At 38.2% G+C, this 27,146-nt stretch overlaps 1 protein-coding gene across 3 annotated transcripts; it reads right to left on the minus strand.

Annotated features, from left to right (window-relative positions):
• Nucleotides 1–28: 28 nt before the first annotated feature.
• Kics2 (KICSTOR subunit 2) lies at nucleotides 29–27,139 on the minus strand. 3 transcript variants are annotated; one of them, XM_074083825.1, is made up of 4 exons: nucleotides 26,771–27,139; nucleotides 20,695–20,980; nucleotides 7,434–8,245; nucleotides 29–3,022 (listed from the first exon to the last, which is right to left on the minus strand). In XM_074083825.1, exons 1-4 carry the CDS (start codon nucleotides 27,003–27,005, stop codon nucleotides 2,949–2,951), a joined length of 1,407 nt encoding a protein of 468 aa, XP_073939926.1. In that variant the 5' UTR covers nucleotides 27,006–27,139; the 3' UTR covers nucleotides 29–2,948. The 3 variants fall into 3 exon arrangements, with proteins under 3 accessions (XP_073939926.1, XP_073939925.1, XP_020025609.2); XM_074083824.1 differs by lacking the exons at nucleotides 29–3,022; nucleotides 26,771–27,139 and adding an exon at nucleotides 26,540–26,668 and having other exon boundaries at nucleotides 5,094–8,245; XM_020170020.2 differs by lacking the exon at nucleotides 29–3,022 and having other exon boundaries at nucleotides 5,096–8,245.
• Between the last annotated feature and the right edge of the window lie 7 nt (nucleotides 27,140–27,146).

Below are 27,146 nucleotides of genomic sequence, written 5' to 3' on the forward strand. Positions count from 1 at the left end.
GGAGTCATTTAATTGGGATTTTTTTTTTAAAGAACGGCAAAAACAAAACAGACAAGATACAATCAAATCAAGATTTTAAAAGAATTACCTAGTAAAGGTAAGAACAATGGTTGGACTATAAAGAAACAAAGTGAGAGAGCTGGAGCCAAGCTCAAGCAGTAGAGTGGCTGCCTAACAAAAGCAAGCCCTGAGTTCAAACTCCAGTACTACAAAAAAAGAGAGAGACAGAGAGAAGTGAGAGACCAAATAGGAGATATTATTTCTAACAAGGCTTAACTAAAGTGAAGAAAGATGGTGACAATAAAAATGGAAAGAAAAGACTGACCATGAGGCTCTAAGGATTTAACATTAAATAAAAAGAATCAAAATGACCCCAAAGTCTTAAGTGAGGGTCGCAGGAACAAGAGTTACAATAAGGCAAAATTAATGATGCCAGGTGGACCAAGTCTGAAGAGGAAAAATTCTATGTTGCTTACAGAATACCCAGGTGAACACATTCTGCATTTATTCACCACAAGGCACTAACCTTTTAGACTCCTGAATAATTTATTTGCATTTTATCAAGAGCTTCTCCCCAGTAGGGATTTTTATCTTGAGGGCTCAGAGGATTCAATGAGCCCCTGAAATTACAGCAACAAGTTTTGTTTTTGTTCAGGTATCTTTGGGAAGAGATACATACTTTCAATATAAACTCAAAAAATACACAAATCCCTTCCTACAAAAAAAAATGTGAAAAAGTACTCTCTATTCATCCTTCTAAATTCCCAAGCAAGGAGTGCTAGTCAGCTTTCTGACACTGTGTCAAAATATCTGAGATAAACAATTTAAAATGAAGAAAGGAAGAAGCAATGGCCAAATACTAGAAGGTCTACCTAGCAAGTCCAAGGCCCTAAGTTCAAACTCCAGTAATGCTTATTTTGCTCACAATTTCAGGTTTCAGTCTTTGATTGACTGGCTCCATTAATTTTGGGCAAGTACCTCACAGACAAGGAGTATGTGGTGGAGCTAAGGCACTCATCTCATGGCTGTGGAAAGTGAAGAACAAGAAAAGGAGTCTGGGTTCCAAATTCCCCTTCATGGTTATGCCCCCAGTGACCTAACTTCCCTTCACTAGGCCCCAACTGCTAACGTTTCCACGTGGGCTGGCAACCAAGCATCTAACATAAGGACCTTTGGAGGACATTTAAGATCCAAACCATAACAAAAGATAAATCCTCTTGTTTGAAAATTTGAGGACGGAACATGAGTTTCAAAACAAACCAAAAAAGTCTCAGAAACTATGTGGCAGTGAACTTACTGTCATTTGTGATGGTTCTGACTCAGCAGAACTTCACTGCTTAGTCACCAGATGAGAAAAGAGTTTGGAATGCCTTGGTTTAAATTCAGTGGAAATGACAGTAGAGTTTCTGACTCATTCCTGGAGCCATTGCCTGGATACCTGTTTCTACAAGAGCAGTCATGAAAGCTCCAACTGGAAACACTAAAAATGGTCATTTTTATAATAACTACTGCACTCCTTAGCTTTCCATTGTCCAAAAAAGCCAAGGGGCACCCAACTGTGCCAGGATAGAAAGGAAACCATCAAAGAGGAGCTTTGTGTTGCTTTCACATTGCCCTCTACTGGTTATTTCCAACATACTCTCATTTCCAATACTGCCAAAGGAGATTTTGCTATTATGCTGCAACATAAATTAAACAGAAACCTACCAGCTCTAAAACCAAAATAAAACACCACCAAAATGTCAACAATGTTATTAAGGACAACTAATGAACTAATATAGTACATTGGATTCACGCTAAATATCTTTTTATTGTGGCAGATAAACTTTTGATACCATATCAAAGGTTTTAAAAGTGCAACCCTTGAGACTGCAGAATCAATAAAGCCAGACAACTTACTAGAAATGCAAATTCTAGGGTCTACACTGACCTACTAAGTCAGAAATGAGCCTTAGAATTGTATTTGGTATAGGTGATCCTGATACATACTCTGATAACTGAGAATCAATGATCTAGACTTAAGGTTCTCAGCATCAGTTTTGCCAAAATTAGTAGAGAGGCATGCAACTGGATGAGTCTGAAAACTATCTACTGCCTTCCTGTTGCAGCCTTCTCAGCTTTGGCCGTCTGGGTGGTTGGAGCAAGATCACCTTAACACAAACACCAACCAAGCTAGGTGTGGTCTTGGTTAACTTACATTACCATTCTTAGCACAACGTTTAGCAGTTGTTAAATGAATGGTTGTTGAATCCTAGAGTCATTCATACCCTCTATCTGTTTCTGCTTGGAGGACAACTCTAACACTGGCCTGGGCTGGAGTGACACCAGGAGTCTAGGGGTTGGGATGTGTGCTACACTGTCACATCTTATCACAACAAAATTGTAAAAAACCTAGATCTAACCTACAAGGTCAACCATCTGAGTCGTTATAATCTCAGATCAAATAAGGAATCAGATCTTCATGCATTCCAGAATCACTCTGCAGTTCCCCGACTAGCAAAAGTAGAATTAACACTGGCGACAATGTTAGCAGAAGTCTCAATGACTGTGTTCTTTCCTAGATCAATGTCAAGTGCCACCTTATGTTTTTTTCTGTTGCCATTACGTGCTAAGCAGCCCTCTATCAGAATTTACTCCAGCACAGTTACCTCTCAGGACCCATCCTGAATCATATCATTTTCAGAGCCTCACCCCCAGACTCTGATGTGACCCATGGGGCTACAGAAAGGGGTGACCATTTGCCTCTGTCCATTTTCTAGTATTAATATCTTTACCTATCATATGGTTTTAAATTTAAAGCACCCATAAACAGACCTTGTTATTAAAAGCAGATTGAAAAAAAATGCAGACAAGTCAAAACACCTGCATTAATGAAGCCTTATAGTTTTACAGGATACCAAGAGAAGTTTCCAAAGGCAAAAGTGCATATCAAGCCTATTTCTTATGACTCATTTCCTCTGGAGAAGCCATTTATAATAATTCAGGCAAAAGGCCATGAAATAATTGCATTGACAACAGGAACCTAGTAGAAAAGAAGAGAGAATTGCTAAATTAAACTACCTAGAGGGCTTTCTGAGAGTCATATGATGTGGGGTTTTTTTTTTTTCTCTTTCTTAAACATGAGGAAAAAAAACTATTTTCTTCAACTTTGAAAATTTCTGAAGCTAATTTAGTGCTTTTACACACTTTAGCAAATAGTTTTTTTTAATTAAAATTATTTAATGAAAATTACATTATTAAAGTATACTTAGGAAGATTGTGGTTTTGAGTTGCTTTTCTGCCAAATCTGTTAGGTACAAACGGCACTGTTTAGTAGTAATTAGTGAAAGGGGTCCTGTGTTCATGAAAGGCTCAGCTCCATCATGGTCACCCCATTAGTGTCAACATTAAGCTTTCCCGGTTACATATTTCTGTCTCAGTGCCTGGAAAAGACTAACTGGTTGCAAAGACAACCAAAATGAACACTGTCAGCTGCTGCTTCACAAAACAGTCAATGATCACTGGGCCATATTCTGGCTCCCTGAGACAGATGGGAAAAAGTGACAAGAGTAGAATTGGTGGAAAAGATAGCAGAATCTAAGGAAGGGAGGAACATAGGGAAAGGGAGCCAAAAGGAGGGAGAGAGGAAGGGAAAAGGTGGAGGAAAATGACCAGCATTAATGAAGAGAGAATATAAACCAGGTGGAAGAAATAAGGGAAAGTAATAATATTTACATGAAAGTATTGAGTAGAAAGGGGGAAGATGGCTACTTTGTTTCAAATTTAAGGTTAAACATGAGGCAAAAATCCTTATAAATTCATATATATATTATATATACATAATTTATATATTCTTTTATGATTCTCCACTGTCTCTGGAAGATGATAAGGAACTATTTTAAATACTGGTTTAAGGGCTGGGGATGTAGCTCAGTGATGGAACACTTGTCTAACAAGTTTGAGGAAGTGGGTTCAATCTCCAGCATCATAAGGAAAGAAAACCAGATGAGAAAAAGGCAAAACACTCAAAGGCCTAACTATTCCTACATGAACTGTACTTCAAGGTAACCCAATAGTTGGTGGTAAAGTTTCTATTTATATATATGTTCTGGCTAATCAATAAAAAGGGAAAATGTAATTAAAATTTCACTATTTTATAACCTGTCTAGGTAATGCCTAGAAGAAAGACACACATTCACAGCTGAAATTGTGTGTGTGTGTGTGTGTGTGTGTGTGTGGTACTGGGGTTTGAACTCAGGTCTTCATGCTTGCTAGGCAGGTACTGTATCACTTTAGCCATGCCTCCAGCCCCACATACGGAAATTTTAACTCTCCTCTCTGTTACTGATAGAACAACCAGACCAAAAATCAGTGATATAGAAGAGCTGAAATGATGCTATCAACCCACCATAAAATTTTGGGAACAAAGATTGTAAAACAGGAAGAGTGGGTGTACTGGTTCTGCATTTATCTGCCTCATCTCCTTCCTAAGAAATTCTTCCAGTACTGTTCAAACTTCATGACAAAGCACAGGTTTGCCACAGACTTGAAGAGAGGGAAGTATCAAGCTTAAGGGAAGACTGGCTTATCTTTTATTCATACAGATTTCAAGTCCCCGTAAGTTTTCAAAGCCTTTGTCACATGCACAATCTCCTTATAGCCTTAGGCTTCCTTTGAAAAAGGCAGCCCACATTTTCTTATCCCCACTATACATAGACAAGGAAGGTGATCTCAGAGCTGACTTGCTAAAAAAAAAAAAAAAAAAAAAAAAAAACCCAGAACCACAAGCTAGTTGCTAGGTTAAAAGGGTGGACATATTGTATGTAAAGATCACCTAGGTGAATCCCTTAGAAGTGCAGTGAAGTACTAACTATTTTCTTCTTGAAAGCAAAATTTCCCCGAAATGTCCAAATGTACAAGCAATTATATATAGGAAGGGTACTGACTCCTCAGTTGAGAGGAGGAGAATAAATAAAACCTTAAGAATTAGGTTTGGGGGGAGCGGGAGGGGGTAGAGTGGGTGGTAAGGGAGGGGGTGGGGGCAGGGGGGAGAAATAAACCAAGCCTTGTATGCACATATGAATAATAAAAGAAAAATGAAAAAAAAAAAAAAAGAATTAGGTTTTATTTCTAAAATGACAAAATACCAGGTTGAACTCAAGAAAGGAAAAGCTGTGAAAGTTTACCCTATGTCCAAACAGCATCCTAAAATGAAACACTCCTTAATGGTCCCCTTAGCAAATTCAGTGTTGATCACACTCCAGTTACCTATAAAAATTCATCAGGCATGGGTTCAGAAATAAATTTCAAAGAAGGCAATCCACAGAAAATGTGATTTACTCTTCCAGTTAGCAAAATGCACGTTACAGATTATCTCATTACTGTGGATAAATGCTTAGAGTAAAAATGACCTTGTTTCTTGCCTTGAACCAAAATACATATATATAAGAAGAACTTAAGAAATTATTAAAGTACCAATATTTAATCTTCAAAAACTCCATCAGTATAGTCTACAACAGATGATTTATGAATTTATGTTCTCTTAGATTTTCCCAATATTCACATCTGCCTTCTATTTTTGTAAATTCTTTTTGTTTATGTTTAAAAATAAATATATAAGTCAAATATGTAAACTGCATATATGATTTTTTTTTGCTGATACTGGGGTTTGAACTCAGGGCCTGGCACTTGCCAAGCAGGTGGTCTATCACTTGAGTCACTCCACCAGTCCTTGTATGTATGTTTTTTCACACTCCTCTCTGTGTTCCACTGAAGCACATATTCTTTTAGGTACATGGGAAACCATATCATTAAGGCTAATGGTGGTTTTATCCAGGGAAAAAAAATACATGCACATGAAGCAGTATTTTTCAGTTTCTGGCAAAACGCAAAAGGGAAGGAAAAATGACTTGAGTTTCAGTTCCAATTTTTATGTAAGGTCAATGCTGTAAAATCTGTTCATATTTTTATAGCATCTGAGTGAATAAAACACTAATCACTATTTTCTATTTAAAGCAAACTGGCTTTTGAAAAAACATCATATGGAGAGATAGTTTAGGGAAAGAAAGAGAGAGAAGAAAAGAAAAACACATATTCTTTCTAAAAAACAGGCCAGGGGTTCTTCTACCAGGCAATCCAGACTAGATATCAGGCCTCCCACAGAGACTCCGAGCAGCAACCTGGCTCTGCTGATATTGGATACCCAGTAAGAGTGGCTCTATATAGTCATGAAAAACAAGACTGATTCGACCATCACATTTTATATAAGCTTTGAAGGAATTAACAAGTAGTAACAACTCAATTACTATTGGGGGCTTCTTTTTACTCTGAATCAATAACCTAGAAGTGAAGGTCTCCACAGCCCACTATGTCTTTACTGATCCATCTACGTCCCCATAAACACCCACTGCAGGAAAACCGTAAGGCAGAGTACGCTAAGATGCAGTGCTGCTTCTAAACATTATTTGTAGGAGGCAGGCAAGAAACCCAAGTTCAAATGTACTTAAGCACTAAGTTGATTACTCAACTAAGAGGTTTTTTGAAAGCACAATTGATTTTTAGCAAGTGTAAGGTAACAAGACCTTCATTTTTATTTTATAAAAGTAGACTATGTTGTGTGAGAAACTAAAAGTGGCTGAAAAAAAAAAACACCAAAAAACAAGGCTGCATACTTTCTAAGCAGTATGGAGCCAAACATGAACATACATTTCGGCAGAAAAGTGATAAATGGTCAGGCAGAGAATATGTGAAATCCCATATCATTGCTTATGCTGGCTTTATATCAGTGAAAAACTCAAACTTTATAAAGGTAAAAATAAATCAGATAGGTGTGAAGATTACCTAAAAAGAGCCCATGGCTGTTAACATCTTCAGAATTGGTAGAACCTCATGTTATGCTACCCATCTGATTCACCTTCAGCTTCACTGATAAAAATTCCTCACTATGATCCTCACAGCGGAATCAAAAATATTAATTTGTAGGCCAGAATTATAAGATGAGTAGTACCATATTAATCTGCTAATTTATGACAGAAAACATACTTACTTAGTATCTTATCCCAATTACTCTTCCATGAAGGAGGAGAGGAAAGAGGGTTATGGAAGTGCATTAGAACACAATGTTTAGAATAATAAGAGAAAAATCAAAGGCCAATAAATACTCAGTCCACATGAATTACAGGAAAATCAGAAAAAATACTGAAACTGCTTTGCTGTATCATAGAAATACACATAGCCCAAAATCACTTCCTAGATTACTCTTTGGGTACTTAATTCAAATAGCCTTAATTGCTTATAAAGTATGCAACACAATTATAGAGGATTTGTCTTTAATTTAGTTCTGAAAGAAGCAGGAATAGATGTAAATTCTAGTCACAGACCACTGTTGATCATCAGAGCAATTAAGAACACCATTTCCAGTCTTGAAAATCTTTCCTGCAAATTACCTCGCTAACCTTTGGATCCAGGTTTTAGACTTGCAAAAACTTTGGGGTTCTTTAGGGCAAGCGAGAGCTCATTGAGGAAGGAAATAAAGTGGGAGTCTCTCTCGGATTTCCTTGACTCAAAAATGACAACAATGGTAAAGTGGGGTTCTGGACGGGTCAGGAAGTAGGTGCTTTGCACTTTGTCATCATAGAAATGGACCACCTTCTCCAAGCTGTTCAGGTCTGACGTGCGGTCTGTCATGATCATGATGACATTCGGCCAGTGCATGACTGGCCTGTCACTGGGCAGTGACACCACAGCTGGATATTGGTCCACACCCTTAGGGGCCTCTCTGTAGGAATGGGGGTGGTGATAGCCATGACCCTGAAAGCTCTCTGAACCTCGGTTGTCAAAAATTAAGGACACATTGGCAGCATCATATTTCCTGATGAAGCTGGAAATCTTTCCAAAAAGGTCTGGGTTAGCTTTTGCAGTCAATGCTTTCATTTCTGAAGCAGTCGTTTGACGGCTCAGAGCCTCATGAAAGTAAAAGCTAAATTTGGCCAGCAGCATGGTTTTGAGTTTCATCAGCCAAAGGAAAAGGTGTGGAGGCTGAACGGCCTTCTGAGATTGCCCTCCAAACAGATGTTTCTTGGTCTCCCGCTGCTTTTCAAAGATCTGGCCCCAGGTCTGCAGCTTGGTGTGAGCACTGTGCAAGTTAACTAGGGATGGGAGGAATTTCCACTCAGAGATCTGGGCCTGGGCCTTCAAGAGGTGATTCAGGACATCAACTTCCAGCTGGAAACTGCTCTCCAAAGGACTAAGGATTGGGTGGTGAAATCTAAAGAGGGCAGAAAGTGGAAAGATTACTTCACACTGATGATTCCTACCTTGAATAAAAACACATGACCAGAGTAGTTACAGGACATTTGAGGGCAAGGGAAGAAGTCTTTTCTTTTTTTTTGCAGGACAGAGGTTTGAACTCAGGGCTAAGTGCTTGTGAGCAGGCACTCTACCACTTAAGATATGCCTCCAGTCCTTTTTTGCTCTGGTTATTTTGTAGACAGGGCCTTGCTTTTTTGCCCAGGTTGGCTTGGACTATGACCTTCCTATTTTATGCTTCTGACCATCAATGGGTTGACAGGCACATGCCGCTATGCCTAGCTTTTTTTGTGCCACCACACCTAGTTTTTTTCTGTTGAGATGGGGTCATAAAAACATTTTTGCCTGGGCTGGCTGGGAACCACGATCCTTATGATCCCAGCCTCTCGATCCTCCTGCATAGCTTGGGATGACAGGCGCTCACCACCACTACCCACCTATTGGGTGACATGTGGTATGATGAGATTTTTTTTGCCTCTAATTGCGATCCTCCCAATCTCAGCCTGGATTACAGGCATGAGCTGCTGGCACCAGCTAAGATGGAAGAATTCTATGTTGATTTATTTAAAAATTCTTCAGCATTTCAGAATTTTGTCAATGTCCTATTCTCCTAAGGAAACAAGACTAGCATTTAAAGAAAAGGAGAATAGTAACTACCTTCTTTTCCAATACAGAGAAACCAAATTAGCTATATTTTTAAAATTTTATTCTGGAAATTGTACGAATAACATTATCATCAAAACAGGGCATCTTCTGGGGAAGAGGTCCAGGGGGAGAGATGGTAGGGGTGAGCTAACCAGTGCACAGTATAAGCCTATTTGGAATTGCCACAGTGAAATTTCCCCCCCATACAACAAATATGTCCTAATTAAAAAAAAAAAAAGGCATCCTCTTTTCAGAGTGTGGTCCTAAAGAAACAGACATTGAATACACACACAACATAAACTCATCTACTGTTTACAGTAAACAGTATTACTTAGCCTATTTTTTGGATTAAATACTATAAGCATATATCTGAAACTGAGTAGACAATTAAGTGTTGAATTAAGTTTATTTATTCAATAAAAGAATACACTTATCAGATAACTCTTATTCAATCCTAGTCCGAAATTCCCTTCATAATTAATCATGATTTTTTCTTTAAAAAATGGTGCCAAATGAGAATACCTAATACTTTGTTCACTTTCTACTTATCTTAGGATAAAACCCAAAACCCATAAGAAGACCTAGGCCTTCAAATAAACCAGTCCTTCCTTAAGCCACATTCCTATTTTCACTTTCTCCAGATATTAAATAAATAATTTAAAATACAATATTACAAGGTCAAATAGCAGTATGATTTCATTCTCGCTTGTCCTACACAAATTTTTAAAGTTTTGACCATGTTCTATACTATGAAATACAATTTATACTGTGACCAGCTATATAAACACAAATATAAATTTTACTTTATTTCATATTTATCCTTATTATACACAATGTACTCTTGATATTTTCTAACATATAAATCAGATTACTACTCAGCAAATTAATCTTATAACTCATGGATTGCTGCTACCTTCCATCTATAAAACACTATTCTACTTCATATGTAACAGTAATATTCAGGGCGAATGGGTAAGATGTGAAAATATCTTTTTTTTTTTTGATGATACTGGGGTTTGAACTCATGGCCTCATGCTTATTAGGCAGGTACTCTTCCGTTTAAGACACTCCACCAGCCCTTTTTTTGTGATGGGTTTTTCAAGATAGGGTCTTGCAAACTATTTTCCCAGGGAAGGCTCTGAACTAAGATCCACCTAATCTCTACCTCCTTAGTAGCCAGGATTACAAGCATGAGCCACCAGCACCCAGCTAACATCTTCCTTTCAAAGCAGAAGAAAAAAGAGCAAGTGCAAAGACCCTGAGGCATGTGAGAGCATGACCCTCTTTCGTTAGTGCTTTGTTCTGATTCTTCAGTCTCCTCTTCAAAATCACATCCTTGAAGTCTTCTCTGTCTACTCCCAAACTAGGTCAGGTCCTCTGGTTTCTTAATACCCATCTCATTAGTAGCTTGACCATGTAATATCTCAGGCAAACTGAGACATCTAGTCACCTGAGCTTTAAGCTCCTACCCTAGCAGAAGTCAAAGCTGCCTATTCCCTTCACTCCTTTCTCTCTAGAACAGATGGCACAAGTAGGAATTCAGTACATATGGTGACCAAGATTTGAATCCTAGTCACTGCCTAATTGGTTCTGTTATTTACAACCTAAATGAAGTTCTACAACAGAACAGAACAGAATGGGACAGGATGGCTAAGAAGAGCCATTGTAACGCATGTAACACATGCCTGTAATCCCAGTACTCAGGAAACTAAGGCAGGAGGATCTTAAGTTTGAGGCCAGCCTGGCTACATAGTGAGACCCTTGCTCAGTCTTTTCTTTTAGAGAGTGGTACTGTTGGCCAGACCTATGTGTGTTCCTTCCTAAGAAGCCCACATCCAGCCTTATACTCTTCCTACAGATCCAAAGCACCTGCACAGGCTGAAGGATTTCCCCCAGCAGCTGACCCCACTTTACAGGTGTGGGAAGAATATGCATTTACTGAGCATATTTTATGCTCCAGGACTATGGTGGGTGATTTACAGGCCTGCACTCACTTAACATAATTGCTTCACTGTTAATAGGACAGCCATTTCTCACATAGCTCCTACTGAAGAAGAAATGCTGGTTACTAAGTAAACAATTACAAGAAAAATCATTACAAGTATATCTAGTTTCTTTTTTTTAAAAAATCTATTTAAACACTAATTAAAGGGATTATGATTAAGAGAGCCTATATGAGGCTGGACATTGTAAGACAGAAACTGATTATCACCAGGCAGTGGTGGCTCATGCCTATAATCCTAGACAGTTGGGAGCGGAGATCGGGAGAATCACGGTTCAAGGTCAGCCCAGCCAAACAGTTCTGGAGACCCACCCCCCCATCTCCAAAATAACCCCAGCAACATTGATTGGAGGTGTGGCTCAAGTGTAGAATGCCTGCTTTGCAAGCATGAAGTCCTGAGTTCAAACCCCAGTCCCACCAAAAAAAAAAAAGAAACTGATCATCATGTGTAATAAAGGGAATACAGTTACATACATAAAAATAACATTATTTCCATCTATTATCCAGATTTTGTTCTCCACATTCTTCAAGATGGGGAAGTTAAAACATTGGTGGAAGGTTAACATTCAGAAATCTAACACCCACAGGCTAGCTTAAGTCTCAAAATCTTTGACTTGTAAGACAGGCTCCTACCACCTTAGCTTTTTAGGCCCCTTATATTTAACATTAAATATCATAATATTCTATCATTATGGCTAAGAGGATAATCTGCCAAGGACCTACAACAGTTAATGACAGTAAGATGGTACAGAGTTGGAGAAAACTCCACTACAGATGCTCCTTGACTCACGATGGGGCTACATCCAAATAAACCCTCCTAAATTAAATATATCACAAGCCAAAACTGCATTAAATGCACCTAACCTACCAAACATCAGAAGCCCCCTTGTGCACCGCAGAGTCCTGGTTGTTTTCCATTGCAATCACGAGGCTGGCTGCAAACTGTACAAGAGAGTACTGTACCAAATGTTGCTATCCTAAGAAACGATCAAAATCCAAAACTCAAAGTAGTTTCTGCTGAATGTGTGTCATTTTTACACCATTGTAAAGTTTAAAAATCTTAAATCAAACCTTCGTAAATCAGGAACCATCTACACAAATAACACTTCTGTTATTTTTCTACTGCTTTCAGTTGGAAATCATTTATATCCAATACCCTCCTTGAAAGAATTCTAAACAAGTACTTCAATGACATACTAGAAGTGCTTAAATGTTTACTAAAGACAATGTGAATGCTGAAGCTATTTTTCATCAAGAACTAAAAATTCTCACTAATGTTAGCCTGCCAAGACAGAGATTAGCATTTATGATGCATTATTTCCCTCTTTCTACTCTGCTGTGTGCCTCATAGTTATTCATTCACAACTCGTATTATAGGGGGATCTGTTAAATGGTTGTAATCCAAAAATATACACCTAGTAATGGCAGTAAGCTTGAAAAAGTCTGAATGTGGAAGAAATTGACAACTATTTGCAGAGAACATCTGCTCTAAAGAAAGGAAGAAGTGGAGGGAGGGAAGGAAAAAAGGGAGGGGGAGAGGGGGAGCAAGCAGGCTCCACAGAACAGAGTAAAATACAAAACAGATGTGTTTGTGTAATGTTCTGAGACACAAAACTCCTTCAGAAACACTATCTTTCTCCTTCAAAAATCCACACCATGGGGTTCCTTCCAAAAAAGTATACTAGGCTCATGTATGAGATAAGCCAGAAGCCCATTTAAAAATAAATCTACAGCTGCTTATGGTGGTAACACATCTATAATCCCAGCACTCAGAAGGCTAAAGCAGGTGGACTGAGTTCAAGGCCAGCCTGGGCTACATAGGGAGACTCTCAATCAATAAATAAACATCTGAAACAATGTAAATGTACTAAATGCCACAGAACTGCACACTAAAAAATGGTCAAAATGGTAAATTTTATGCTCATTTTACTACAATACAAGTACTCCGTAATCTCTCATTTAAAACTAGTTTACTGGTTCTTACACACCAACACAATGAGGATACAGCAGCCTCCCAGAATGTGGGGCTTATGATCTACAGCCCCGAGGGGATGCCTGAACCCTCAGATAATAGTGAAGCATGCATTTACTTTGTTTTTTCCTATTCATATCTATGATGAAATTTAATTCATAAACTAGTCAAAGGACTAGTCAGAGGACTATTCAGTCCTCTTCTAGTCTCCCCTCCCCTCCCCGCTTCCATCTCTTTCTATTGCCATGGGATGGGTAGCTAACATGGTATAGAAACATTGGACAAAGGGATGATATGCATCCTGGGTGACACAGTGAGAGCTCACCACACTGTTAGAACAGCATGCAATTTAAAGCTTGTTTATTTCTGGAATTTTCTACTTTCACAGACAACCATAAGTAAGCAAAATATAGAAAGTAAAGTCACAGATAAGGAGGGACTACCATACAAAGAAGAATTAGCCTAGAGTTTTTCCTACCAACTTTCTGTGGTCCAAGAAGTTGTTTACCATGCATATAAAGTAGAAAGTAATACATTTAATATGAGAGATACAAATAGAGTAATAGTTTAGAGGAAGGAACAATTCCTTTTGGTTGAAAAATTGTGGAAGCCATAGAAAAGATGGCATTTGAAATGGGCCACCATGATTAAAGAGAAGGTGGGAACATCTAAGAGAAGCAGCAATCCAGATGCCCAATGACAGATGAACAGATACAGGAAATGTGGAACTTACAAAGTATTATTATTTAGCCTCAAAACAGAAATAAATGCTGTCACATGCTACAACATGATGACCTTCGGGATATGATGTTAAGTAAGTCAGTCAGAAAAAGACAAATACTGCATCATTCTACTTCTATAGGGACTCTAAAGTAGAAACAGAAAACAGGATAATGATTGCCAGGAGATGGGAGAGGGGAAATGCTGCTTGCTCAATGGATATAGGATTTCAGCTTTTCGAGATGAAAAATGAGCTTAGGGTTTCAGTTTTGTAAGATAAAAAAATTCTAAAAAGCAATTGCAAAAGAATATGAATATATTCAACACTACTGAACTGCTGGTAAATTTTATTACCTTGGTTTTTTTTTTTTTTCCTTTAACAATAATCAAAAAGGAGTGAAAACAGTAGGTAGGATTCAGCCTTGTGAAGATGAGGGTTTGATTTTCTGGTCCCAATTCTTTTCTACCCCTAATTGTACACCCTTTGCCATATGACTTTGCAGTTCCTTCAACAGAGGTAAAGTGTACTGTCCTACCTCTGGACTATGGACGGGGCCACATGACTGGCTTTGGCCAAAGAGACATTAACAGATGTGATGTAAACAAAGGCTTAAAATGATAGTGGCTGGGCTTACTCTTGCATTTTGGACACTGCTACTGCGTAGCTGCTTCCCATCTGGGGCTCAGAATGATCACATGTGCAGCAGACCTAACAGACACAAGCAAAGGAAGACCAACAGAGCAGCCCAGGTAAACCCAGCTCAGCCAACCCCCAATATAGCTTCGAGCTCATAATCACAGACTTGGGAATTATTGTGCCAATAGCTGATACATGACAGAACAATGCCTGGGCATTCTAAGGGTGGGGAGAGCCAAAGCAGAGAGACAGGAAATGATAAACACTTAATGGGGCACACTAATTAGGGCTTCTGCTTAAAATCATCAATGATTTCTCTTTGAAGCTTCTTCCTTTACACTAATTTAAGACATCTGATGGGCAGTCACAAGTGAATTTGAGAAGGTAAGCTGGGGCAAGATCACAGAAAACTTTTCTTGAGTCTTCTTAAGATCTAGGAATGTCAGAAGACTAGAAGGGAATTCTTCCCACGGAAGTTGTTTGTTTATGAAATTGTTAATGGGTAATAATTAACTATTGAACTATATACATGCAAGTAACAAATTGTTTCATCAAGACTTATCATTGCAAATCCTTTTATGAAGAAACTGGGCATAAAGTCTAAATAAATCATAGTTCTACCCTTAGTGAGAATTCTGTCAGTTAAAGTATTCAGATCAAGAAACCAGGCTTCCTATAATGCACACAGAAATTTATATAAATTAAATTTTTAATTTTTAAAAATATTCTAGCTATAAAATTAGATTAATAAATATAAATCACTGAATTATATATTATTCCCATACCAGAGGGATTTTTAAAAAAACTATCTAGAATGAGTAAGTGATCATTCATTTCTTTCTTTTACATACTATTTCTTAAAATTACATTCTTGATTTAGGAGAGTAAGCACTAATTTGCATTTATAATCTACCTTCCATTTTTGTTTTAACCATGAAACAGAAAAATTAGCCAGAATTTTCTTTTATATGCACTATACAAAATAAGTCAATTAATGCAAAACAAATTCTACAGAATCAGAAAGTGGAACAAAGTCCAAGTCCACCTCTTCTCAGAAATATTTGAGGACTAGCAGACATTCCAACCTTGTATAAACTAAATTCATATTTATTTTTCTAAATGGCAAACAATGAAACTTTAATGTAATTAATGAGTATATTATCAATATAACTCAATTTATTAATAACTCAATTTGAAATGCAGCATCACAAATGACTGTGATTCTGTTTTTTAATTTTTTTTGGCAGTACTAGGGTTTGAACTCAGGGCTTTGCATTTGCTAGGCAGGTACTCTACTGCTTGAGCCATGCCTCTAGCACAACTGTGATTCTTAACCAAGAATTTATACTTGCTTAATACTTACCAAGCAGGAAGTCTTTCATACCATTCTACTCCGAAAATAACTTCCTTCCAGAAGAAAAAAAAAAAAACAAATACACTCTCCATCCATCTCTGAAAACAGTCTGGACACTGCAATAACTCATATAGGGTCTGCATCTTGAATCAAGGCCAGAAGCTTGTTATTCATCAACTTGTTAATTTTTTTAATACAAAGGCATTTCATCATTTGAAAGATGACCCTATTCACAAAATTTTTTATAAGTATTCTGACATGGATCAGCTATATTGGGGCAAATAAACATTCCTTAAAAGATAAATAGGTTCTTTGGAAAGAACCTATTAACTCTTTCAATACAATGGAATACCAAAATATGTATTATTTCTCTAAAATACAGGAACCATGAAAGAAATGTATTTGGTGTAGCAGATCTGAAGTCAAAAAGCCTACAGACAAGAAGAATGTTATCTTGGCAAAAGGCAAACTACATTAAGTTATACCTAAATTAATCTCACTTCCTAGAGAAAATCAATACATTATAAAGAATTTTAACTTTTCAGAATTTCATAGAATTTTATGTTGCTCAAATTAACCCAAATCCCCTAACTTAGATCATATTGAGGCTCAGATGTGTCTGCGACCCTAATTCCGTATCAACTAGTAGAAGATAGCATGGGTGGAAGATGGAGAGTGATACTTCCATTGAGTTCAATCAGATTCTATCAATATCCACTCAAAAGAATGACAGATAAACCAAGTATCCTAAGATAACTTAAAACTTCAAAAATGAAATCTGGACTTTTGTACAAAAAAGGGAGAAATGCTTAAGGTTGTAGGACATAAGAGTTATTCCAAGAGGGCCATGGTGGCACATACCTGTAATCTGAATACTCACAACACTCAGGAGGCTGAGGCAGGAGGATCACAAGTTTGAGGTAAGTTTAGGCTACACAGTAAGATCCTATCTCAAAAAAAAAATAAGTAAGTAAGACAGATTAAAAATCTAATAAAATAAAACGTTTAATAATAATAATAATCCTTCCTAGGAAATACATACACATGCATGAATACACTAGTAAGGTTCAGTACCTGGTATATCCTGGTGCTAACACCTTTCTCTTACTTATCCAATTTTTCTGTGCAGATTATGTATCATTGTTTGAGAAAGTTGAGAACATGGGTTTCTGGCCACATAACCCAGAATCACTAACCTTTAACCTCTTGAAGAAGAGGACAAGGGTCCAGGGATAGGTATTTTCTTTAAGCTTCTCAGATAGTTGTACAAACCAATTCACATAAATCTTCCACAATCTCTGAATGAGATTGCTTCTCCTTAACAATCACATCCCTAATAATACCTTATTTCTCAGTTTTAAAAAAAGGGGAGAGAGAAAGAGAGGAAGAGAGGGAAGGAGGAAGGGAATGAAAGAAAGAAGGAAGGAAGGAAGGAAAGAAGGAAGGAAGGGAAAAAGTTATAAAAATAAAACATATACTAATTGGATGCAAGGAAAAATAAAACTTTCAAAAATATAAAATTTGTAAATGTTTTTAAAAAGAGAATGCATACATTTATAGACATAGACCAAGTCTCAGTAATGACAGAAAGAACTTGCTAACATTAGTTGTCCTTTAGGGATAAGTGGCTTTGGCACAGGAATAGGAGAAAATTCTTTTCAGTATGAGTTCTTTGGTACTTCACAAATTTTGAGCCATGTGAATGTATAACCTACTGAACAATATAAAATAAAACTTAGAATATGTCATAAATATCAAAGAGATATGACAAAAATAACCAAGTTTAAAGGAAAAGCTGTGGGAATCTGAATATAAACTGTTCGTTATACAATGGTAGAAAAATCAGTGTTCAATTTCCTGAGTGTAAAACCTACACTATGATTAGATATGGTTTTTAGTAGATAAAATCTGAGTATTTAAGAAGTGCATGACACTTGCATCTTACTTCCAAACAACAATAAAATTATATACAGAAAAAGAGATAAAGCAAACATCGCCAATTTTTAACAATATGAGAGTTTAAGTGAAGGATATCTGTGTGCTCATTATACAATTGTTAGTTTTACAAATAATAGTTTTACTGGTACTTAATTCACCCTTTAAAAGCATGATTCAGTGTCTTGAATTGTCTTAAAGAACTGAGCAACAATCACCACAACCATTGGTATATACCACAGAGTGCAACTGTTGGTCACATGGTAACTGTGTTCATTATAATATGCTTGTAACTTGTCTATAGGATTAAAAATTTCAAAATAAAACACTGAGAAAACTTTATAAAGAATATAATAATACAGTAACTAAATTATCTTGTGCTCAGACAGAACATGTACATTATATGCATTTATGCAGTGTGCAATTCTTATTCCTAGCAGGGGAATGTAGTGAAGTGCTTCCTATGTCTTCTGAAGAACTGATCTTATTTACTGACTTGCAAAACAATCAAAAGAGAAATTACCTATTCAGTCTGGATAAGAAGCATCTCGATTTTTATACAAGCAAGAATGCATATATAAAAGAACATGGGCTCTGGCTGAGGAATAGCTCAGTAGAAGAGCACATGCTTAGCCTGTGTGGGGCCTTGCAATCCTCAGCTCTAAAATAAAACAAAGGAGGAAAAAGGATATGGATGCTGAAGTGACAGAGAAGTGAGCTCCTGAGCAAACTGCTTAAATTCCTTCACATTCCATAAATGGTATATTCTTTACACCTACAATTCGAATCAGATAACATGTACACACTCCTGTGTAATAACTGGCACACAGTAGTTACTCAACACGTGACAGTTTCCACACACACCCACTCACTTTCCAACCCTTTTAAAACCTACAAGCTGTAATATCAATTGCTGCTTTGTTAAAGAAACGTTGACATTTTAGTTTGAAAGCAAAAACCTGTATGAATTTACTTTCAAGTTGTTTTCTGTATTTTTCTGGCCTGTCATCTGAGCTCTAGACCTGCATTTTAAATTGCCTGCTGAATCTCTGCTTGAAAACTGGCTAGCAACTCAAATTCAAATTTAGTTCACTACCTTCCTTCTAAACCAATTCCTCTTGACTTCTCAATCCTGTTAATATTATCAAGAGAGGAGCAACACCTCCAAATCATCTTTGGCAGCAACCTCTCATTACTGTTATCATCCTGTCACCAAGACTTGTATATTTCTTGTCACCAACTTGCTTCCCATTGTCTTGCAACCATGTGGCTCCACCACCACTTACCATACTGCCTACCCTAACAGCCGGCTACCCTAACCTGTCCTGCGCTAATGTCATCTTCATAAACCCATTCCATACACCAGTGGCACAGTAATTAGTTCAAGATAAAGACGAAAACATGATACTCCCTCTTCAAAAACTTGCCACAATTACCCACTATTTACCAAATTAGGTACAAAGTCTCAACCTGAACACAACTATTTATTCCTTCAACAAATAAGTACTGTGCCTGCTATGTAGTAGGTAAGGTTCTATTCCAGGTGCTGAAGCCACAGAAGCTGTCATGGAGCTCACAATCTCATTCATGAGAAAAGGAAAGAAAAAACACTCTAAGTAAGTAACAGCAATTTCAGACAGCAATAGAGTAGGGCAATATGGTAGTGACCAAAAGAGGAATAACTGTGGTAAGATAGTAAGACTTAAAGATAAGGAGACAACATGGGCAAGAACATTCCAGGAAGTCAGAACAGCAAATTCCAAAACCCTGAGGCCTTTTTATATTCTGAAGACACCTTCTCATCTCAAAGCAGCTGTTCTCATTTTTCCTAACATTGCTTTTAAAATCCTACCTGCCCTTAAAAGCTCATCTGAGAGTGTACCTCCTACATGAAGTCTCTCTTAATCTCCCCACGTTGCTCTCACCCTGTTCCATTTACCAAATGGGTGTAATACTTCATTTGGAAGTATAAATTCCTTTCTCACTCTCTCTTGTGATCTTCCTGCCTCCAACTCCCAAGTAGGTGGGGTTATAGCCATGTATCAGCATGCCCAGCTTCTACCTTTCTTTTTCTTTTGTTTTACTTTTTAGTGGAACTGGGGTTTGAACTCAGGGCTTCACACTCGCAAAGCAAATCCTCTCCTGCCTGAGTCACACCTCTAATCCATTTTGCTCTGGTTATTTTGATGATGGGGTCTTGCAAAATATCTGCCTGGGGCTGGCGTCCAACCTCAATCCTCCCAATCTCAGCCTCCCAAATAGCTAGGATTGCAGACATGACCCAATGGCACACATCAACCTTTCTTTTTTAATCAAACATTTTTCATATACCCAAAGGAGTAGTAGCCTTCAAAGAAATCACTTTCCAATCAGTTCAAACCACAATTATTAAGCACCTACTATATGCAAGGCATTATACCAAGCTCCAAGGAAACAAGAATAAAACTGGTTCATTCACTTCAATGACAATTGCAATGTTTCTGAAATTCGTTTGATGTTGCTTTTGGGTGAGGCTATAGCAGCGCATCATAAGCAGCCTCCTTTCTCTGTAAATAGCAGTTTCCTTCAAACAAAAACAATTTTCCAGCTGAGCAGTATCTTTTATTAAAAAAAAAAAAGTTAAATTTGTCTCTAAATAACTTCTTGGCCATTCCAAAACTCTTATGTCCCCCTCAAAAGCAGATGCCTGCCTCCACTAAGAAAATTGAAAACAAAACCAAAATTATATGTCACAGACTGCAAGCAATTACAAATGCATTCCCAACACAGACTAATGGCTACAACAGAGGAACACATAGATAACTCAGAGGTGATTACTTTGAAAGGGATGTTTATTTGCATAGTCACTTGCTAAAGTCACATTTTTTATACAATTCTCTTGATATGGGACCTCTTTCATAAGCAAAATTAGTTAATACAACTTTTAAGGATTACTTCATTCTCAGTCTTTCCTTATTACTTAGAGAAGTACCCTTCCAATATGGCGTTAACTAAATCCAAAGGTTTAGATATATGTTATTTAATATGTACAAAATGGTTACTTCTCCTTCAGTTAGTTCAATCACAGAGTGGGGAAAAAGCTCAGAGCCTGTGTGGGATCCAGACGACTGTGACATTCTCTCCCCGCCTTACGCTATACTGACCTGGAGCTGTATTTCTTGAGAATGGCATCCAAAAGGCCAACCAGCTCTTCAGCGTTGATGACCTTCTGTGTGCTGAGGGTGTACATCTTCTCATAGAAATCTGCGATCTCCATCCGAGCCTGAACAAAGAAGCAGAGCTGTTCTGACAGGTGAGAAAGGAGTTCTTCCACGTGAGGAGCAGTTGCACCCAGGGCACCTCGGCCAGTCACCACCTTCTTCAGCTCATTGTGCAGCGAGGTATAGATGGTACGGATGGAATCCTTCCTGCTGAAGAAAGACTGGCCCCCTGGTAGGCAAATGACATAAGCACATTACAGGTAAGGAAGAGAAACCAGAATTACCAATACCTTCCAGCATCCAAAAGGAAAGAACCAGAACCCACTGACCTCAACGACTTTGCACTGACCACATTCTCTGACTCTATGATTGGGATACAAATACCTTATGATTCATAATTTCACTGAGGAATAACTCAAATGAATACCTTGTACATTATTCATAATAACTCAAATGAATACCTTGTACATCATTAGTGTAGCAAAGGCCCTGTGTATGATTTTCTTACTCTTGAACCACTCATTGAACCCCCACTCCACTTCAATGAGTCCTCAGACTTATTGCAGTGCACAGTTAACCTAGCAAATAACATCGACCAGCTTGAAAAAAAGAACCTTTCTCATAAACACATTTAAAACAAAACAGAACACCCAAACAATAAAACACTTTTGTTATTCTTGATAAATCAGAATGCTTTGTTTCTGCCTTAGAGCTGCACTTTTCTTTTATCTTATTTTTTAGGCCATACCAGAAAAAGCAATACACACACACATAAAACCCTTTTATGCAAAAACATATACTGGGATCTCAGGGAAAGAAGACTACAGTGCTCTTAACAAGGCTGACACTATAGGTGATACTATAATAAGGATCACATTTTGAATTATTAAGACTAGGAACCAATTATACGTAACTGCTGCTCTAACTCAGAGGTTCCAAAGGAAATCAGCAAAAAAGGATGAAATAGCAAAGAGATTATTATTTACTTCTGTACTTAAGCATGATCAGTTGTATTTCTCATTATACAGCCAGCTTCCTGGATGTTTTCTTAAGCAACTGGGCACCCCACCAAAGGGCCAGAAGCAACACATTGGGACAATAAAAAGAAATGGAAGGCCCTAAACACTAATTTCTACAAATACACAAAAATCTCAACTCGGGCCCACAGAAGCTTGTGCCACTTCTGAGGCCTTCATGTCAGAGGCCAGAACACCAAGACCACTGGCTGCCACAGTGGTTGTACCATGGGCGTGTCCAAGAAGAAATGAATCTAGGCCTTTCTGTTAATAAATAGTTTATATACCTATGAGAAAAAAAATCTCAGAGATGGATGACAGTTTAAATTTTCGGTCGATAAACAAGATATTCTGCTGAATTCCTTATTGAATGAATGAATTACTACTTTAAACATATTATTGGATTTTGAAAATTATGTATCAAGGGATGTACAAAATATCCTAATGAACTACTTCACAATATTATTTTTAGTTCATTGCTTGGCTTATGTTTTAAGAAATGAGCCTTACATCCCTTACTACTAGGGTGACCAACTTGTCCCACCTTACCTAGACTTTCCAGGATTCAGCACAGGAAGTCTGGACTCCAGGTTTTGCCTTTTTTTGTATTTTTTTGAGATGGGGGGGTCTCATATGTTGCCCAGCTTGGTCTTGGACTTGAGGGTTCAAGTAATGCTCTCACCTCCACCTCTTAAATAGTCAGCACTAAAGATGTGCACCACCATACTCAACACAGTATACCTTTTAAAATAAAGTCCCATATCCTGGGAACCCCTGGTCCTGGACAAACCTGAATGGTTGGTCACCCTAATACTGACACTCTAAACTATTAATACTTAGCATTTTCTCCAACACCTCATCTAAACAGATCAAGTAGCATTCATTATCATTTCTCCTATAAATAACAGAAAAAAAACCATATAGTATGGATGTACCAATTGTGACACCCAACATTTCACATAGGACTGTACCCTGAAGGGTCTGCCTTCCTTCTATTCCCATATTCAATCTAGTTCTGATTTTATAGTGATGAGTACAGAATAGGCTTCTGTGCTCATGTCTACAACAAAAACTAGGTATCACCTAACTGGCAGAGTGGATCAAGTGGGAGAGTCTGTGTAGCAAGTATGAATTCAAACCCCAGTACCACTAAAAAAAAAAAAAGGATCCTGTTAAATCCAAAGATGTAGAAGTTTCAAAGACTTGGTTTTAACTCCCAGCTCCCAAACTTGTGATATGCTAATTACCTAGCTACTTTGAGCCTTAATTGTTGCTGTTTTTAACATAAAACTAGTACTAAAACTGCAAAAAAGCCCAAACAAAATCTTTGCAATATGCCTGGAATGATGCACACTCTTCTGATATAAGGAGACTCCCAATAATATGTAAGTGAGCTTCATAACTCTTGGTGAAATTGCTACTTATCTGACAAACAGCTATGTGACTCAACTGTGTACTCACTTCCACTGCTAAAAAGGGTGGTGGTCTTTGGCTGGGCATGGTAGATCAAGCCTGTAATCCCAGCTACTCAGTGGGTGGAGACAGGAGGATTGCGGTTCAAAGTTAGTCTGAGCAAAGTCAGCATGAGACCCTATATGAAAACAAAGCTGGGCACAGTGGTACATAACTGCAATTCCAGCAACTTGGGAGTTGGAGGTAGGAGGATCCCAGTCTGAGGTCAGCCCAGGCAAAAGTGTAAGACCCTATCTGAAAAACAAACTAAGAAATAAACATTTCCTCTTTTTATTAAAAAAAAAAAGGGGGGGGTGGCCTTGGTGAAAATTTTAACTTTGCCACTGAAAAAGGAATACCTACTCTCATCAGATTACCCTTATCTAGGGGAATGGAAACACTACCTAAATACACATAATACCATTAAAAGTTTATCAAGCACCAATCACCAGTATGCAAAACCAAGTAAAATTATAGCACTATAAGAAAGAGACCACCAAAGCACTTGTTTTAAAACAAGTCTCTTTTCCCAAAGCTTTCAGCAACACAATCCTATCTACTGACTACCCTGACTTGGAATATCCAGTGGGGACTGGCTTTCCTTCATGCTGGGAAACAAGGAATCAGAAACACCTGGATACTTCTCTTTCCAATACTTTTAAATTTACAAATAATTATTTTGCATTTTTCCCAGAAGGTTCTAATTGTGAATGCTCATTATTTTTCAAGATTCCAACAGATTACCTCATATCATGAGATTTTAAGTATATTAAAGGAGCATGTAAAACATCTTGGGCAGTTTTACTCTACAACTTCTTGCTAATAATTTAAGAAAATCAGTTCTCAAGTCTTATCTACTAGCCAAAATTTAGCAATCAGAGGTTGAGGAAAGCCTCCAGTAATGAATCAAAGGGAAGAGAAGACAGACCTTCAAAACCCTACAGACACTGAGTCAGCACATTTTAATTACTGATTCTTCCCTCAAAGGAAAGGGAAGGTGCCAAGACAAGGGTCACACCCAGGATTTTTCAGTAAGAGCCAGAACAGCCACAGAAGACTCCAGTCAGGGTTGTCCTCTGTCTAAAGGCTCATGCTTGCATCTATAAGCACAATTCCCTGCTACACACTCAAACACCAGCCGTAAGTGGTCAAGAAGACTCATTTTCTTACTTGAAACATGCTAAGACAGTAGATCTTAAGTGTTCTCATTACAAAGGAAGGAAAGGAGAGAGGGAGGAAGGAAAGGAAAAAAAAAGGAGAGAGGGAGGGAGGAAGGAAGGAAAGAAGGAATTATATGAGGTGGAAGATGTATTATTAGCCTCATTGTGGTGACCATTTCACTGTTTATGTATACAAAACATCAAATTGTACACCTTAAATACATACAATTTTTATTTAAAGTTGAAAAAAGACTTGTGAACCATCTTTAAAAAAATTTAAAATTATGTATAAATTTTTTGTGTTGCTTTATAAATAAAACTATATAACTCATCTAATTAGCAATATAGTTGTGAAACACAGGAATATTTTATACAGCAACACAATTTTTTCCTGTTTCAAGGAAATGAAGTCACCTTGATAGAAAATGAACAGTCACCTTGATAGTCAGGAGGCCCTATTATAATTTCACTGTTATCACATACATTCCAGGACAAAAACAATCCTAAGATATTCACAGTTAAATTTTTAATTCTGGACTACATTTTTTGCATTGTTACTTTGTACATGTAAATTATGAAGCATGGAGCTTGCTGTCTTCAGGACATTTACCCAGAAGTGAGACCATATGGAAGCCTAATACTGTCTGGACTTCACACTGTGAACTGGTGTGCAGGTCAATTTCAAGGCACAGCTCTCAGGCCCAGCCACATCAGTGGGGTTGAAGCAGAACTCATCACTTTATATAAGGTCCACTTCACAAAACCCAACTAAGAGACAAAGAAGGACTCATGTACATATTCTTACACACAGATGAGCCAGTTATGCTTACATAAAAACGTGGCTCATACAACTTAAAACTAGAGCAGATTTTTTTTCTTAATTGGTGTCAGTAAATAGGCTTTAGGAAATCCAACTGAACTCTCTCAGGTTAGATGAAAAATTTTATGTACACATATATTTTTCTGGTGAGTAAATCTACAGCTTTCATCAAATTCCCATGGATGAGCTTAAAAAAAAATGTTATGAATCACACACTTTGGTCAATCACCATTCTTTGTAAGTGGAGGAGTGTAAAAAGAACCCAAATCGCCAGAATAGTACCCACTTTCAATGTTACAGCTAACACATTTATGTATATACAACATGTGTAAATTTTATGTACATGTTTTAAATAAATTACATGTATACATTCAATCTGATAGTTCAAAGGCAGGTATTCAGGTTTGGGCTCCATCACCTATTCAACACAAATGTATATACAATTTGCTAATTTGTAGTAAGGGTAATGACACTGTAACAGCAACTACACATTTTGTGAGAGGTGCCACTGTTAAAAAAGGGAAGAAAACAAATACATAAAGTGAAACTATCTGACCAACTTTTGCTAATCAGTACGCTAAATAAATTACTTGAATAGCTACAGCAGAAGTTAGGATCTCAGAAGCCCTGTCCCTTGTGTTTACAGTAAGATGTACAAGGTCACTTGTACAGGGAATATAAGGGGGTTAATCCCAAAATGCGATTTACGATCAATTGTACATTTCTATTCCTTATAGCATATATCTTTGCCCCTCACTCACACCACACCCCTAAGCCTGTGAATATTGGCCTCCGATAATTAAGTGGTCTAAAACAGGCCAAGTACTTAGAATAGCAAAAGCGCTGGGATTCAAAAATTACTTGCCAGTGTTACACAGTGCTTTGTATGCATAGCCTTTGCATACAAAAAAAAAAGCCTTTGGCTTTTACATCTATTATTTCCGTCTTACCCACTTATATTAGTTATTTTTATTAGTGAAAGTCATTTGAACCAGCTCTTGCATCTTATTTTCAGGGACAAGATTTACATGGGATGCTATCAGTGTTTATCATTTTCCCCTTAAGTCTCCTCTTCTTAGTGTTTGGCATATTTCTTGCCTTTCCTGCTCAGTATTCATTTATTTCTTCACTCATTAAGTATGCACTGAATGACTATGAAGAGGCCAGGACTCCCATCTGTAACTTTAAAAGGCCAGACAGTATTCATTAATACATCTAAGTTGTCTTGCCAAGTTTTGCATTCTAAGCGCGGTGTCACTAGTTAGAAGTACGAGGGCATACTCTGGTTAACTTCTCATTTTTGTCACCAATACATGCACGAGGCAAAACGGTATACCCACAGGTTTGGGACTAAGCCCTGCAAAGAGCATCCGTCAATCTATCAGCGACCCAGGCCGGTGGGCGGGGCTTGTGGAAGCCGAAGGAAGGAAAGGGACGGTGGGAGGAGACCTGGGGAAGCCGAGTTCAGCCTGCCGCTGGGAGTGATAGTCGGGAAACCCAAGCCACTGCCGACCGGGGAGTAAACCCCCTTTCCATCCTCCTCAAGGGGCACGGGTGCGGGGCGGAGGTACCTAGTTTCTGCCCCAGGTAGGTGAGGCTGTGATAGACCTTCTCGGCCGCGGACAGGTGCGCCAAGGCCGCCAGCAGCGACAGCCAGCTGCCCCCCGCGCTCTTGTTGGCCTCCCGTTCCTTCTCCACATTGTCTTTGGCCTTGTCGTATGAGAAGATACCCAGGTGAGAGAAGAACGTCTCCAGCACAGCCTGTTCCACGGGGACCGGGGCGGCCAGCGGGATAGACTCCCCCATTCGAGCTGCGCTCCAGCTCAACCCACGTGGCTCCTCTCCCTCGTACTTCCGGGTTCCGAGGAGACAAGCGCGCACACCAGCGTGCGTGCGCGTGCCCGCCTCCTGCGGCGGGCTGGGGAGCGCGTCCCCCTCCCCCCCCCC

This window comes from Castor canadensis, chromosome 8, assembly GCF_047511655.1.
Source record: "Castor canadensis chromosome 8, mCasCan1.hap1v2, whole genome shotgun sequence".
Lineage (NCBI taxonomy): Eukaryota > Metazoa > Chordata > Mammalia > Rodentia > Castoridae > Castor > Castor canadensis.